At 29.8% G+C, this 17,592-nt stretch overlaps 1 protein-coding gene across 4 annotated transcripts in view; it reads right to left on the reverse strand.

Moving 5' to 3' along the window:
- Nbea (neurobeachin) overlaps window positions 1–17,592 on the reverse strand; it is a 622,915-nt gene that overhangs the window by 478,567 nt on the left and 126,756 nt on the right. For all 4 annotated transcript variants that reach the window (XM_076872612.1, XM_076872611.1, XM_076872614.1 and 1 more), the window contains exon 11: window positions 3,011–3,119. In XM_076872612.1, the coding sequence (XP_076728727.1) occupies window positions 3,011–3,119 (109 nt within the window). The remainder of the gene's footprint in view (window positions 1–3,010; window positions 3,120–17,592) is intronic.

Consider the following 17,592-nt stretch of genomic DNA (forward strand, 5'->3'; position numbering starts at 1 on the left):
ATCAACTTACATTGGGGTTACATTCCAATAAAGCCATTATAAGTTGAAAGTATTTTAAATTGAAAATACATTCAATACGCCTAGTCTACTGATCACCATAGCTCAGCAACACAGTACAATGTCAACTATTATTTGTTTAACCTCATGATCATGTTTTTACTGTAATTTGTGGCTCGATACCACTGCTCAGCATCAGGGGATGATCCTATCACATATCACTAGCATAGGAAAAGATCTAATTTTAAACTTGAATACAGTTTCTACTGAATGCTATGGTACACCACAATGGTAAAAAAAAAAATTAAGTACTTAAGTCAAACCAACATGAACTGGGAATCATCTGTATATGGAAGAAAATTAAAAAAGAAAAACCCTGATTTTATTTTTCATGCCATATATAAGTTTCAATTCCAGAGGGACTACAGATTTAAATATGAAAGACAAAGCAAAATATTCAGAGAAAACAGAATAGACTCATGGATTTGGGATATATAAGGGCTAATCATATAAGGGCTACTCACAGAAGAAACTGAAAATTTGAGCTTTGTTAAAATTAAGAACTTCTATTCATCAAAAAACTCCATTGAGAGTGACAAGTCAAAAAAGAAGAGAAATTTGTAGTAAATATCTAACAAAGTACACATACTCAGAATATATACAGAATTTCAACATACTAAAAAGAAAATGACAATCCAAAACAAAATGTGCAAAAATTTAAACATATTTTTAAAAAATACAACAAAAAGGGCAATAAGCACATGAAAATGTCCAACTTAACAGGACAACACAAATTAAACAGATAAACACAAATTAAAACATGTTATCCATCAATGGAAGAATATCTTAGCAAGTCACACTTTTAATAAGGAACCGCTTCAAGAATAGCTCAGAAACACCTTCAGTTGGGTGCACTGGCACAATCCTGTAATCCCAGCAAATCATGAGGATGAGACAAGAGCATCACAACTTGAAGGCCTGCCTCAGCTACCTAGCAAGACTCTAAGCTACTTAGGCTCTGTCTCAAAATTAAAAAATTTAAAAAGGTCTAGGGACAGAGTTCAGTGGTAAAATGCTTCTGATTTCAATTCCCAGTACCAATTCCCAGGACCAAAAATAAAAGAAAAAAGGAATTCTAACAATTCAGTAATAAAATGACAAATACCCCATGTTTTTTAAATGGGCAAAAGATCTGAAAATATTTCTATGAAGAAAAATAACAATAAATAGAAAATGAGCATGCAGAAACAGTCAATAAGTACATGTAAAGATGTTCAACATCATTAAGTCATTCTAGAAACCAAACTTATAACTAAGACGTGGAAACAAATGTCTATGAACTGATGAATGGAAAAACAAAACGTGAACATATATTATTCACTAACAAAAGGAATAAAGTTTTGATATATAACTGATGAACATTGAAAACATCATGCTAAGCAAAATAAACCAGATATAAAACAAATATTATACTTTTCCATTTATATGAAATATGTAGAATAGGCAAATTCATAGAGACAAAGTATATTATAGATTGCCTCAGTGGAGGGGTCTCAGATACAGAAATAACTGGTAAGGGATATGCACAAACACTTCACAGAAAAAATAAATGTCTAATAAACATATATAATAAAATGCCCAGTCAAAATCATATAAAAGGATGCAAATTAAAATTACAATGAGATATTTTGAATAAATCACAGTATAACTATAAAGATATTAATTTTTTAAAAGAATAGTTTTGGTTTGAAGATCTCTTGTAGTATTTTTTAATTTTAAGCTAATTTTGAATGTTAAAGGGTTCACTTCAAAATTATGTTGATAAATCCCCAGTAAAAAAAATAATAAGACAGTGATCCTGCCAAAAGGCATTCCATTTAATTCATGAAATGTAACTTATAAATGTAACTTATAAATCTTCTAAATAATTCTTAAATTTCGAGATATAGGATGATGATATTCCATCATTTGAAAAAATAAATGAAAAGTCTCAATGGAGTTATAGTAATGTTACTGGGGGGGTGGGGAAGCCTCCACAAAGAAATGCTAACAGTGATCAATCTATTTAATAATATACTACTCTTCGATTATTAATCTTCAAAGAAAGAGCAACACTTATTTCAAAGAAAAGACAGGCTGCAGGTATTTCAAATGTAACATAACTAAATGTGAAACAAAAACTATCTGCAAGTCTTCATTTTCTTTCCCATGGTAAAAATGAGTTAATTTCTCTTAGTTGAGATATCACCTTTATTAGTTAATTCTCAAATAGTTTCATACTTAAGAGCAGCCAAGTATTAAAATTAAATGATAAAAAGAGAACTCACACGGAAAATTAATATTTTTCTTTAAAAATCCTTTTACACATGAAATTTCACTTTAATTGTTAATGGAAATCCAATCTATTAACACACCATCATCAAAATTCAACATTCATTGCTACAACAGAACAACTGTGACTAAAGCAGAGGTCATAAAAATACATAAATGAGATGAATGAAAAAAATATTTGTGCTGTTTATATATATAGACAAAAGTTGCTTTGAATATTCAAATATATAAAATGCAAGGATAACAGTACAAAATAATGTTTCTGCCACCACAAATAAAAATTTTAATCTTATAATTAAAAAATAAAGCAAAACCTAAAAAGGAAATCCATTTAAGTAAAACAAATATAATGATAAGATTTCTAAGAAACTTAATCTGAGTGTAAAGATAGCAAAGGAATAGGGGACAAAATTAAAAGAAAGGATACTTGCAACTTGAATAAAAGTACATGAAAGAATGTTTCTGTTTTCAATCAAAATTTCTTAATTACTTAGACTTCTAACACCCATCTTAATTCTATGTCTATACTTCTATCTCATGATATAAACAATAGTCTTGAATTATCAACATTATAACCATTATGCAGTCAATGGAAAGGGAAGTTACAGAAAATATAATTAGTGACAGTCAGCTGTCTAGGTATGAAAGCTACACAATAAAACCATCAACATGTAACACTTACCTTTTCAAGTAAGTAGCCAATGACTAAAAAGCCTTTTCCACCCAGCATCTGTTCTTGCATGGCTACTGAACTTTTAAGGAGTTCAACCAGGAATGCCAAAAGAGTAGCACTGCATGTAAAGTACAGATAATTTCATTTTGTAATCATTAAATGTTTATTATAAACATGAAAGTATTCCATTTCAGTAGTTTGTTGTGTCATATGATAACAAATATTCAATACTAATTTCTATTTTGCTGACAACTGCTATTTTGCTTTATACATGAATACATTTCTTACAAGAATGAGAAAACGAATTTTATCCTTTTCTCAAATTAAATAAATTGGAAAGTAACTATGTACTTTTATATTGATACATTAAACATCCAAGTTTATTTATACATATATATATATTTTTTTTTCCTACTTCAAGTTAATCCAACATAAACAAACACAGATATCTTTCCATAATTAAGAGTTTATCATAATAGTCTTTTGAGTATCTGGTTATCAGATAGAATTGTAAATATGTACACAACATTATTTTGGAAAGATGCACCTATTACTTAGGCCTATTTTTCAAAAATACTTTGTTAAAAAAATTCCAAAGAAATATATAACATGTCACTTATATCCATGTATGCCCTCAGAAAATTTATGAGAGCAGAGAAAAGACATAGTTTGAGTAATATTGAAATGAAAAGTTGCAATTAATTACACAGTGTACACACAAACACATAAAAGCACACAAAGATATGTTTCAGACAAAGATTAAGCACTTGGTATGTCTACTAGATGAAAGAATGAAGAAACCAAAGAAAAATAAATGATTGCATTGAATTAAACTTTAATAACATGTTTTCTTCACAATGGCATGACAATTTTCAACAAGCAGCACTGATACATGAATGTAGTATTCCTGAAAATGAATATATATTTTCCTCTAATGTATATATTTAATATCATTTATAATAAATTTCTGTAAACCATTCTCTATTGGGAATTAAAATAGTGTCTACCTAAAATATTTTATGATATAACCTAAATCACCTATTTGTGTTCTTAAGAAAGGGCAAAGTTACAAATTTCTAAATATATTTTAAGCACAATAATACTCTTACAAGTATTTGGAAAATTTTGTAATGAGAAAACTGGAAGACTATTAAGCCCAAAAGGAATATGAAGTTCTAGTTCTGAATAATTCTAGCTGTTCTGGTTTCAACAGAATTGACAAATAACACCTTTCTCTGACAATGTGGCTATTTTTATTCATATCAAATGTTCTCATAAGAAGAAATGATAGCAAAATTATCATTATCACTGTCAAAAAATGATTGTTTAAGACTGCATGACATTAGCTAGAAAAACAGACTATCCAGAAATAAAGTATTTCATTACTGGAAATTAAAATTCAATTATATTAACTGGCCCTATAGCCTTAAACCACAAAAAAAATTAAATTGATATTACAAATCAATTTTTTTTTACTTTTTCCTTAAGTCAAAGACAGACATTTGTAAGAAAAACACAATTATCAATGAATTCCTTGGGATTTTTAAATATTTCTGTAAAGAAGCACAGCTAGTAAGCAATCTAATCCATTTTAAATAAATTAAATCAATAGTCAAGGCCACTTCACAAATAACTACTTAGTCACTATATTACATATAATACTTCTACTTAAATGTTTGCAAAGAATAAAGGAACTGCATTGATATTACACAATTTCCTATCAGCTCATGAAATTCTTACCTACACATAAATTTGTGTTTTATTGGGGGGAACTGAATTCCTAAACGTCAGCACTGCCCAAATTAAAGACTAGAAATAATTCACAATGGTCCCTATGGTCCGTGAGAAAAGGAAAAAAAAATATTTCTTACAATATATCACCGTCCTATTAGAACCATATAAAATTACAAGGATGCCACAATTATATTTTTCATTTATGTCAGAAGAACTAGACAATCTCAAACATCTAATGAATTAACTTGGACCTCTAAATATGGTGGAGTTCCATTACAAAAACAAATATTAATTTTATTAAAATTCCAAAATATTAACACATGACTATGCTATCCATAAATAATTTCACTTCAATGTTAACCATGACAACAACTGAAAAGTCACATGCATTCACCAACCAAAGTATTGTTAATTTATACCTAAAACCCAATGCAATAGCAATACCACATCTTTACAAAAAAAAAAAAAAAATCTTAAAAATAAGGTATATTTGACATGGTGGACGTAATAGTAAATAGATGGCCATCTTTGAAGAGGTACAATTTTCAAACATAATTTAACAAACTTACCAGTAACTAAAATGCATCGGATTGCTGCAGGGCTCACAATAAACTTGCAAAATTCTTTGTACTGCCATACAAAATTTCTCTCCATTCTTGCCTATTTCCAACTCCCCTAGATACAAAGGCAAATATAAAGGATACTTCAGCCCATTCCTATATCTCCTACATACCACTTCCTGTCTAGAACACATCAGTTCATCTGTAGAGGATCTAAATGTATAGAATAATCCAAAAAGCAAGTAGCTGTCAGCCAAAACTAATATACACAACATAGAACATTCTCTTGAAAAGTATAGCAACGCCAAGGAAAAGATTGTCAGGAGTGTTTTATTTGATAGACAAAAAGTGTACTAACTATTATGACATGATAAAAAAATTGCTAAACTTTTCAACAGACAGAACTATAAATACGTTCTAGTAGTAGAAATTCTAATTCAGGAATCATTATGGGTTTTTAACTCTGTCTCTTTTTAAGGAAAATGACACTAATAATCTATCAATTTTTAAAAAATAATTATTCTCTTCCAACTCTTAATATGCTTCAATTAAATGAGGCAATAATATTTATTTCAAGTATCATAAAAATATGATATTAAGGGCTAGACCTAAGGGGGAAAAATGAAATCGTATAATACTACTTGTTAATAACTAAGAATGTTTATTATGTCTCCAGAGCTTTGTGGAATATCACAACAGTCTTGGCCCACAAATACTTGAGAATGTTTAGTAACTATGTACAATGATAACTAATTTTTAAAATAATAAAACATATACTATATTTAGAGTCTAAAAATTTATACTAATGTAGATTTTTACTTGATTTCACTGTAATTTCATTCCATTTTTCACTTAATTTTTAAAAATAACTAAAGTAGACAATTCATGTAATGTGATCCAAAAAGCATTATTATCGTTGAGGTATTTTAGTTAGAGACATAATATATCATAAAGTTGATAAATAAAATGATGGAGAATGAATATATGATCTAAGATCACTTCAAAGGCAGCTCTCAGAAGATAGAAAGTAGCTATTTGATTTGCTTTGTACTGACTCAAGCAAATTATCACAGCTAGATTGGCTTTAAAGAAACATCTTTTGTTAAGAAGAATGTAACTAACTTATACAAAAATTACCACTTCCCTCTCCCTTTGACAAACATGCATTTAATCTCTTGAGAAATCTTACTAGCAAACTAATCATCAAAATAAATTCAGAAGATTAAGTCCCAAGTAAGATTTAAAATAACAGTAAATGAGAAAATTCTTTTCACATTTTCTTACGTAGCCTACTTCAGTACTGAAAAACACTGAAATTTTTCAAAAGAAGATTAGATTACATAAAAATATCTAAAACCATAGAATCTATACTATTTCTGCACTGTAAAACTCTTTTATGGTGAGATTGATCACAACAAGAACAAAACTATGAATGAAATCAACTTAAATTCACATCCAAGATCCTTAGTTCCAGGTGACACAGACACAAAAATAATCTCTCAATAAATGAGAAGGGTTAGATTCCTTCCCAGTTCAAAATTAGAGAGATATAAACCAAAAGTTTCCAACTGCAAGCACATTTAGCAGTCAATTTAACACAAGGAACTCCTTTAGAATCAATCTCAAAGACGACAACTGTCTAAAATATGCAATGAGATCCAGACACACAAACTGTCACATGTGTCAGTACAAACATGAAGTGGAGCTTCATGTCAAGGAAAATAAAATGCATTTATCTGTGAAGTCAGAAAAGGAAAACATTGAAATGCAACACAGTAAAATGTAGGAACACATGGAATACACAAGTGCCACATGAAATCATTAAACCTGTCCTGGGTCATGAAATCTCTCTTTTGTAATTTCTACCTTTTCCTTCAGCCTGATATGAAGGTAAGCAGATTCATACACTGAATTGCTACCACTGTCATGGGTAATTAGAAACACATAGCAAAGGATTTATTAAAAGTTAGGCAATTACACATTTATATCTTCCTTTGTTTCAAAACAGATTTTACATTTCATTAGCCTATTTCCAACAATACAGCAAAAAATTTGAAAGTTCAAAAAATTGTGAGTTAAATGTGATTCCATCTGTGCTATGAAGGAAATTTTAAAGTATACACATATAAAGAAATTAATCCTAAACCTCCTGTGATTTATTATTATATATTTGTATATGGTATCTTGACAGAACTTACAGTTTAAGAACTCAACAGTCTTTTCATAAGTTGTTTTCTCATATTACTAAATATATTCAATATGTACTAAAAATGTCAGAATGCTAAAAAACTAACTCTCAAAGTTGTTTTTGTTCTGTTTTGTTTTGTTTGGAATATGTCAATTCTTCCTCCATTGAATTGCTTTTGCACCTTTACCAAAAATCAATTACCCATAAATGTGTGGTACCACTTTTGAATTCAATTTTGTTCCACTGATACATGCATTTATCACTTTGTTAATATCATACTGCCTTCATTATTATAGTTTTACAGTGAGTCTTAAAGCTGGGTAATTACAATCATTTCAAATTTATTATTTTTTAAAATTGTTACTTGGTTTTCCCATATGACTTTTAGAAACATCTTTTCCATATCAATATACATATTCAGGAATTTAGAATGGTTTTGTGTTAATCTACATACAAATTTAATGTCATCTTTACCATGTCAAATTGCCCTACCCAGGAATAGAGTATAACATTTATTTAGGTCTTTGTTTCTTTCATCTGCAATTTGTAGTTCTCGGTGCATTAATCTTGTATTTGTTTTGAAAAATTTTCATTTAAACACATAAATTTTTGAAGCCAATGTTTATGGTATTTTTAAATTTGGTGTCCTTCTGTACACTGTTAATAGAAATAGTCTATTTTTACCTAAGAACCTTGCATCATGAAACCTTGTTAATCATGCTTAGTAACACTAGAATATTGTGTGCCTTTCAATTCTTGGCAAATCATATCATCTGCAAAAACTGATTTTTTTTCTTCCCAATCTCTACAACTCCTATTACACTGGCTAGAATCTCTGATCTAGATTAGAACCATGCACATACAGCACCTGGCAGAGTTTATTAACAATTTTATAGAATTATTTTCTCACATTCTTCCCTTTCAATGATTTTCCTGATAATTTCTGGTTCTGCAGCTCTTCCTTTCTCCTGTCAGAAAGCTAATTTCCTTATTCTGCTGTGTACTTCTATAACTTTTCCCATATCCAGAGTCATAAACGGGAAGACAGAGAGGTAACTAACTTACAGGTGTTTACCTCACCCTCTAACGACACTAATTCCACTGATCCAAGGAAAGGTGATCCTTCCCTCACAGTTTGGGCTCCACTGGTATCACTATCTCTACCATTATTAGACTACATGAGGATCTGGATGTGACAGAACAGGTTAAAGAACAGAAAAATCAACAAGGAACTCATATACAAGCGCTAGAGAGTTTCTCCTGGAGCTTGCAATTCATGGCATCCAGGTACTCAATTCCAGATCTCCAGTGCATGCAGTGCACTCCAGGGAATATGGAGGGACAAAAACTATAGGGAATCATCAACAGCACAAAAGTAATTGAATTCTACTTTTTCTCCAACTAACCTGCTACTATTCAGTTTTCAGAGCTCTTAAATAGCTGTTCCATAGATTCTGATCATATAAGGTTTTATTCTTGTATTGAGTGGGAAAAATATAATAGACTGCTTATTCCATCTCTTACTCTTAATTGCAACTGAAATTTTTAATTCCCACTAATTTAAATGAAATTCCAAACTAAGATGATCCAATACCCTCTTCCACAAATAATCCTTCTGTATCCCTATCTTTATCTTAACATGTTAATGGGATTTATTCAATGTGGCCTGATATTGGCAGATGACAAAGGAAATATCACCAGTTAGAATTAAAATTAACACTATTATAGAACAACATCCCCAATATTCTTCACATCTTTTACAATGAAGAATTATAACACAGACAAAAAAATCTCTGTAACTCACTAATTTTACAAGCTAAGAAACCAAGTATACCAAAGATAATCTTAGTTATTATCAAATTCTAAGTATTATTCCTTTTTTCTTGTCTACACAGAAGACCACATTTGCTAGCTCCTTTACTCATGTGACTAAATCAACAGAATGAGAACAGAAATCTCTTATGAGCAACAAAAGTGAAAAGCCTAAGCATAATTCTCTCATCCTTCTCTGCTCTATTACAAGGAATGCTATTTTGAAAAATAAGAGTGAGATCCAAAACCCTAGATTGCTAAGGGAACTACATACAGTCAATTAAGCAATATATAAATCTCTATGGTGTAAAGTCAAAAGTTTCAGGATTAATTTGATCTCACATAGCAAACGTGTATATTAATGCATATTTCAGATTTCGTTACACTCTCCTGTACTTACCTACTATCTAATTCTTATTTATCTTACACATAAGATATTCCAGTATGTATGATCCAGAATACACAGAAACACCATATTCTTTTAAGTTCTCATACAGAACAGCACCTTGCCTATTCCAAAGTAGAAGCTATCCACAATGCCCCTAGACCAAATAATTTGACAAATTCACACACTTAATCACAGTTGACTATGACTGACACTGCAAACAGGATTATATTACAATAGCTCAATACCCATAATAAATGATGATAGGCTATCCCTCCAGAACCAGAAAACTGAAAGAGCCCCTTCTGAACAAGGCCTATTCAGAGTTCCTGTACTGAATTTTCCTGGTTATATTAAGGCTGTTATCTTCCTTTCCAATGAGAAGGAAGCAATTATTTAGGGCATATTAATGCAGATTCATGAGAACAAACAAGACTCAATTGCTTATAGTTTTCCCCCATAATTTCCTAATAGCTTGTTTGCCTCTAACTACTTTCAGTAGCTATGGCTGCAAAAATGAGGTGCAGATTTAATACCCATCCTCCACACCAAAATACTAAAGCTTTAATGCCTAACATATTAAATATAAAATCTTACTTACTCTTCCTTCTCTGCGTTACATTACAATTACTCACTACCCATATCAACTACACTATTCTAGTTATACAAAAATTGACATGATAAAAACTAAAAATGTCTCATAAAAATTCTTGTTTCATAAATCTTCATTTCACCTTCATGTAAATGGATTAAAGTCTGTAAGTTTCCTTGGGCAAATTTCCTTGGTTATACTATTTCTTCTTATATGAGGCAAAAGAAAGTCTCATTTTGCTTTCATTTTCATTCTGTATATTCTGTCCAAGTTTCTGGGGGTTGATCCTCTCTAAAGTATATAAATGTCTATATTCTGGCTGCAATACTGATGAACATCATGACTTCTTTTAAGGTTCTGAAGTTGTTTGCAATCTTACACAATAACGAAAACAAGAAATTCTTGCCTCCTATTAAAAATAAGGTTCATCTTCAAACTGCTATCACGTGTTATAAAAAAATCTTCCCTATTTTTGAAGAGTTTACACACAAGAAGAAAAGAAAACTTGATGCAATGGAAAGAAAATATTATGCGTAGTACTTGTATGCTCCAAATTTTTTCTTGCATGCCTGAAGCATATTGTCATTCCTGTGTATTTGCCAGATGTGTAACGGATGCAAGCATGATAAAAAAGCTTTCTCCTCAGCATGTTATTTTGATGATATTTTACATAACTTAATATCATTTACAACTACCTTTTGCTACTGGTAACAATTTGTAACAGTTGTTTAAAAATTCATTTGCAGACAGAAAGCCATAATAATATTAATTATAACTCATGGTTTGTCCATAGTAGCAGTCAATTTCCCTTCCAAATACAATACTTTAAAACTGATATATAAAAACACAACATTTGTACATATCATTGGGAAAACCACGTAATGTTTTCAATACATCTATACATTTCATAATGTTTAAATCAGGCAAAACATTTCTATCTCCTCAAACATTTATCATCTCTTTATGATAAAAACATTCAAAATCCTTTCTTCTATCTTTTTCAAACATATAATACAGTATCACTATTCACTGTCACCCTACTATGCAATACCACACCAGAATGTCTTACTCCTATTTCATTGTACTTTAGGGCACACCCACTAATTTTGTGACTCCAACAGGAGTCTCTAAAGTTTCATCATAAAAAAATCAGGCACCAACTTGGGGAAGAAAATATTGTAAAATATATACTTAATATTTTTAAAAACTATTAAATAAGGTTCATCTTCAAACTGCTATTACGTGATATAAAAAAATCTTCTCTATTTATGAAGAGTTGACACACAAGAAGAAGAGAAAACTGGATGCAATGGAAAGAAAATATTATGCGCAGTACTGGTATGCTCCAAATTTTTTCTTCCATGCCTGAAGCATATTGTCATTCCTGTGTATTTGCCAGATGTATAACGGATGCAAGCACAATTAAAAAAAAAAAAAAAAAAACTTTCACTTCTTCTAGAAAACCATTAATAAATGCTCAGATTAAACTAATTTTCAGGAATAAATATTCAAAAAAGAATGTGATTCCAAGATGCTAAGTCTATTCATCCACAATGTCAATAAAAATCTTTAAAAAACTGAATCAGAGGTTTTTTTTTTTTTTCAAAATTGAACTACTTTATATACTTCATTTGTAATTTGTCTTTATTAATGGGAAAGTTTTAAAGAACTCTGAATCTGTTTTTTAAAGATTTTTATTGACATTGTGGATAAACAGACTTAGCATCATGCTGTATACATGTAATAAGAATTGTAATGCATTCTGCTCTCATTTTTTTAAATCAATAAAAAATAAAATAAAGGAGTTCAAATTCAATAATATTTTCATCAAAAATATCACAGAAAATGCTAAAATAAAAATAACTAAATCTATGATTTGTATAGAAATCAAACTCTAGTAAGCATATGTCAATACTCTCCTGAGATATAAAGTCACCAGAAAAATAGATCTTCTGCTATTAGCCAATGAATTATTGAGGGTTAAGTGCATGAGACTTTCTTCTGTGTCTCCAGCAGAAATCTATCTGCAAGGCATTTATGTATGTGTTTGTGTGTGTGTGTGTGTGTGTGTGTGTGTGTGTGTGTGTGAGTGTGTGTGTGTGTGTATTTGTTCAACATTTCATAAGTTCACTTTCAAGGCAGTCTTTTTCAAAGATTCCTTTTATAAGGAGCCCTATTTATAAATCTGAATGATCAATGTGAGGATCTGCCATCTGATATTGGATCCTCATCAAAGCTAGACAGAGACATGCTTAGAAGGGACTATGTATCTAGTCTCTTTACTACTGAATAAAATTCTAAAGGCACCAAGTCCCATATCTCCTAGCATGACTATAAAAGATATTTGTCACCAACTGCATACATGTATATAATATTTATCTTCTACATTCATCTCACAAGAAATAGTCAGTACTATATTGATTACCTATGGTTTCCTGACTACTCATCCTAGCCTACTAGAATTTCTTATATTCTTAAATCTGCTTAACGATCAGGCCTTCAACTATACTAAAGATGTCTAGTTAGTGTTCTTGGATTTCAAAATTACAAGACATACATACTGAATACGCAAACTGCTTTGAGTCAACTTTACTTTCAAAAAGGATAATATCTACCTACCCTCCATACTTCTTCCAGCTGAGCCTTATGCCCTGCCTTCCAGTTTTAGCTTCAGCTATCTTGTAACAATAACTACAGAGTACAGATTTAAAGGTAGAGATTTTGCAGATTACCCGTGCAGAGGAAGGCATTAACCTTAATTTTCCATCACATCAATAAGACCACATACAAGCTACCTATTACTGTAAAAAAAGTAAAATCAAAGTGATCCTTCCATATTTCTAAATATTGGGTAACCCAAGAGAGATCCTTAATAATGTCACCTGAAATAATAAGTATGGTAGATGGATTACAGGGCCAAAACGTATATGCATGTTCTGGATATGAAACTAACCAAATTTTTAAGCTGAATTTATAAGCTACCTGACCCCTAAGAAAATAAATAAATCAAAGATACCTCCTCTGCATCAGGAAACCAGTGAAAGGGACCATTTACTTGTTCTGCAAACTGTACAGTATAGACAGAAACAACAGTCTATCCCCATACAAAAAGGTGTACTCCAATGTAGTCATTACAGATTACTTCAACTTTTTAATAAGGGATCAGTACAACTGATGCTATAGAAAATTTATAACTCTAGACATGCAGCATGTACTGACTCTCCTGTAGGAAGAATATATAAAACAATAATAAATTAAGTGAAATGAATTCATTATTGTTTGTATAGAGTTATATAGAGTTCATCAATTTGTGAAAGAAGTCAAAATTTTGGAAAACATTTTAGAACAGGTTGATAATGTCAACTTTGTAGATAAAAAAATATAACAACGATGAATTACTTTATATTATTTCATGAGGTTAAACTAAATGATATTATTCTAGCAAGCAAATGAAGAATTTGTACTCATTTAGATAAAGATAATTAGCCATGCATTCTATATCAAAGTATTCACATTTGTATTAGAAAATTTTAAAAAATTTTAAAATTAAAATTAAAAATTTGAAAATTTGAAAAAAACTGCTAAACTATTTGTAAACCAAAAATTGAGACCTATATTTGGGCATTTGTTTTTACATGAGATGCTTTCTCTTTAAAGTCACACATTTGGATTTTGGTGTTTGAATGAATATGTGATTTTTGTCTTTTAGTAATTAATGTGTAAAACCAGGATTTATGGCTTGTTTTCACCTTACTTTATACTAACTATTGTTCTAGGGTTCTATTCACATTCTTGTGTTTTGAATATTTTTCTATATGTATTACATTACTCTTACTTTCACTATTAAATTCAAGAGAATGCACATACACTGTTGTGAATTCTACTAGCTGTTACCTAAAAGATTTGTAAAAGCATTCCTTTTTTCCCATACCTGATTTGATATCAGAAAAATCTCAAAGAAAACAAAATTTCCTTCTTAAAATTAACAGGTGATAAACTAATTAAATTTCTATATGTGTAATAAACCATATTATTAGCTTTCTTCCATAAAGACACAATTTAGTAAAAAGGAGTTGTCTGACAAAGAAGTAAAGGCTCCTTGAACTTTACATTATAATTTCCCTAGGTTTAAGACAGAATAGTTAAATGTATTTTATTTTTCACTCCTTAAATTATTTTGCACACTAAATTCAATATAAATTTTATTTCATTCTAGTTAAATCTCACTGAACAAATTATTTTCTCCTCTAATTCTTATAGCATATGTGCATAAAATGCATTTTTATGTCCCACATTTCATATCAAAGATGATTTCATCATTGCCAAGATAGTAAAATTTTTAACAAAGACAATCAAAATATGACTATTCAGTTCTAGTGTTATATCATTTCTGAAAAAATATTTAAAAGTACGGGAAACATGAATGAATAAGCTATAGCCTGATAAAATATTTTCAAAATAAAAGTATTAATTATATTCTATATACCAAAGAGGAAAACCATAATTACAAACAGGTATTGACTTCTTTTGTCTAGTAGAAGCAATCATGTATCATTTTTAAATCAGTGGGATTAAATGACATTACAGAATTTTAATAGTGTATATGTAATAGGCACTTTTTCCTGAATTAAAAATCAGAAAATATGGTTAGTCATTTTTATGTCTTCTGAAAAATAAAATTAAGGTAGACAATAAATTATTTAAAATTTCCAGGTAATTTTGTTGCTTTACATGACAATAGTTCTAATCATAACTACAACAAAATATTTAACTATTAAGGGAGTTAATTAGTAATTAAGGGGCTGCACAATTCAAGTTAATTATTGGAATAACTTTGGTTAGCAACATAGTTTAAAGAAAGAGAATCATGATTTAAATTCTGTATATAAATTAATGAGCCATAAATTTTCACATGACAAGAGGACCCTTAATTTAACAGGATCATTGACATAAATACTTTCAATCTTTCAGGATGAGATTTCTGTCCAATCCTTTATTAAACTTTACATTATAAATATTGAGTACCTGTGATTTTGAGAAAGTTATTCAATTTATTTCTTCCTCGTCATTAGCATAATTAGATAACACAATTAAAATACTTAAAATATTTTTATTGCCCTATAATTTATTCAGTTATATTTACATATTTTCAGAAACAATGCCCTGCTGACATCACACAGTAATATTTGTTTGCCATTTTTTAAACATTTATTAAATTGGTAATGAAATTATCTTTGAAATGAAACAAATATAATAGCAGGTACTCAATAAATGTCATATACTACTAGAACTTGACTAGAGAGTCAGAAAAGGATTTGAGTCAACGGTACACTTACCCATTGTACCACTCTAATAAGAATTTCTGTCAGTATACAAAATCAATGTATTCAAAAATCAATTTATACCTTGGTCCCAGAAAATGTATATTTTTTCAAAGCAAAGTTCCCCTATGTCACACCAAGCTGAAAGTTTGTTTTGTTTTATATTGCCTGTAGAATGTAACTATGTATGTTATTAAAGTAAAAATTATCCTAGGTAAGGATATGCTATTTGCAACCAATATATATAATCACCCATCTCAAAGGAGAATGAAATTACTATTTAATTTATTGAGTCATTGCCAGAAAAAATATAAAAGATATAATGTCATTTCAGATTTGAAATTAAGTTTCTTCAATTATTTATTAATCAGTTGTTTGACTTTTCATTATTAAATAAATATCAAATATTTAGTGAAAGGCATTTTAATTTATTGATCTCCATACTAAGAGGATTAAGTGGAATTAATTATTTCAATATAAAACAAGACTAGTCCCTAAGGAAGGACAAAACATCCAAATAGCCTTGGACATTTTGGAGATTAATCAAGATGATCGAAACTAAATCTAAATAGGATGAAGTCACAACAGTACTATACTTTGGCCTAAGTTACTTGATGAAAATAGATCACATAAAAAAAAAAAACTGTTTTTCCAAAACTTATTTGACTCAGTTTAATAACATTCATCTACTAATTAGTTTCTACATAATAATAAAGGCTATATACTTTTACTTAAAGGCAATAAATAATATTATTTAAGAAGATTTAAATTCTACAGGGAAGCTAAGTTCAATAACCAATTACGTTGAAATCATCTAAAACCTTTCCAGGCTTCTATGACTTTATGTTGACTTCCACACCTGAGTTAACACATACTTCAATTCTAAGCCATTACATCTAGAAAATGTGGATAGTTTAAAACCAGTTATGCAATCTGTATATGGGGTAAAAATGAGAGTTCATATCCCACTTGAATCAAAGTGTGAAATATGATATATCAAGAACTATGTAATGTTTTGAACAACCTACAATAAAAATTAATTAAAAAAAAATATTACTCAGCAATAAAAGAGAATAAAATCATGGTATTTGCAGGTAAATGGATGAAGTTGGAGAAGATAATGCTAAGTGATGTTAGTCAATCCCCAATAAACAAATGCCAAATGTTTTCTCTGATATATGGAGGTTGACTCATAGTGGGGTAGGCAGGGGGAGAATGGGAGGAAAAGACAACTCTAGATAGGGCAGAGGGGTGGGAGGGGAAAGGAGGGGGCGGGGGTTAGTAATAATGGTGGAATGTGATGTACATCATTATCCAAAGTACATGTATAAAGACACAAATTGGTGTGAATATACTTTATATACAACCAGAGATATGAAAAATTGTGCTCTATATGTTTAATATGAATTGTAATGCATTCCTCTGTCATTTATTTTAAAAAATCAATAAAAAATTTAAGAAATTAAAAAAAAAATAAATAAAAATAAAACCAGTTATACAAGTCCTATTTAATAAAAAATAAGTGATTCTTCAATGTAAACAGTATCATCATTAGAAAGAAGACTCAGAATGAGCACTACACTGCTGGATATATAGCTCAGTTGGTAGAGTGCTTGCCTTGCATGCACAAGGCCCTGGGATTGATCTCCAGCACCCCCAAAAAATTAAACAAACAAACAAACAAACAAAAAAAGAGCATTACAGCTACTTATTTCTTAAGGATTAGTGATAAGTAATATTTTAAATGTAAACCTATAGTATTTAGATAGAACCTTGTAGGATCACTTATCTCACTGTCATCATAATAATTAAAATCAGAATGTACGCTTCCTGTATGTGATCTATATATTTTATTGCACTTAGTATAAACAGTTCTTTACTTCACTACTATTCCAGTTATGCAATGGTCAAAATTATTCTTTAATAATCAACATTAAGCTCAGGATTTGAACCCAAATAGTCTCACTTGGAAATCCATGTATAGAGTAACAACTATAAT

This window comes from Callospermophilus lateralis, chromosome 12 (assembly GCF_048772815.1).
Source record: "Callospermophilus lateralis isolate mCalLat2 chromosome 12, mCalLat2.hap1, whole genome shotgun sequence".
Classification (NCBI taxonomy): domain Eukaryota; kingdom Metazoa; phylum Chordata; class Mammalia; order Rodentia; family Sciuridae; genus Callospermophilus; species Callospermophilus lateralis.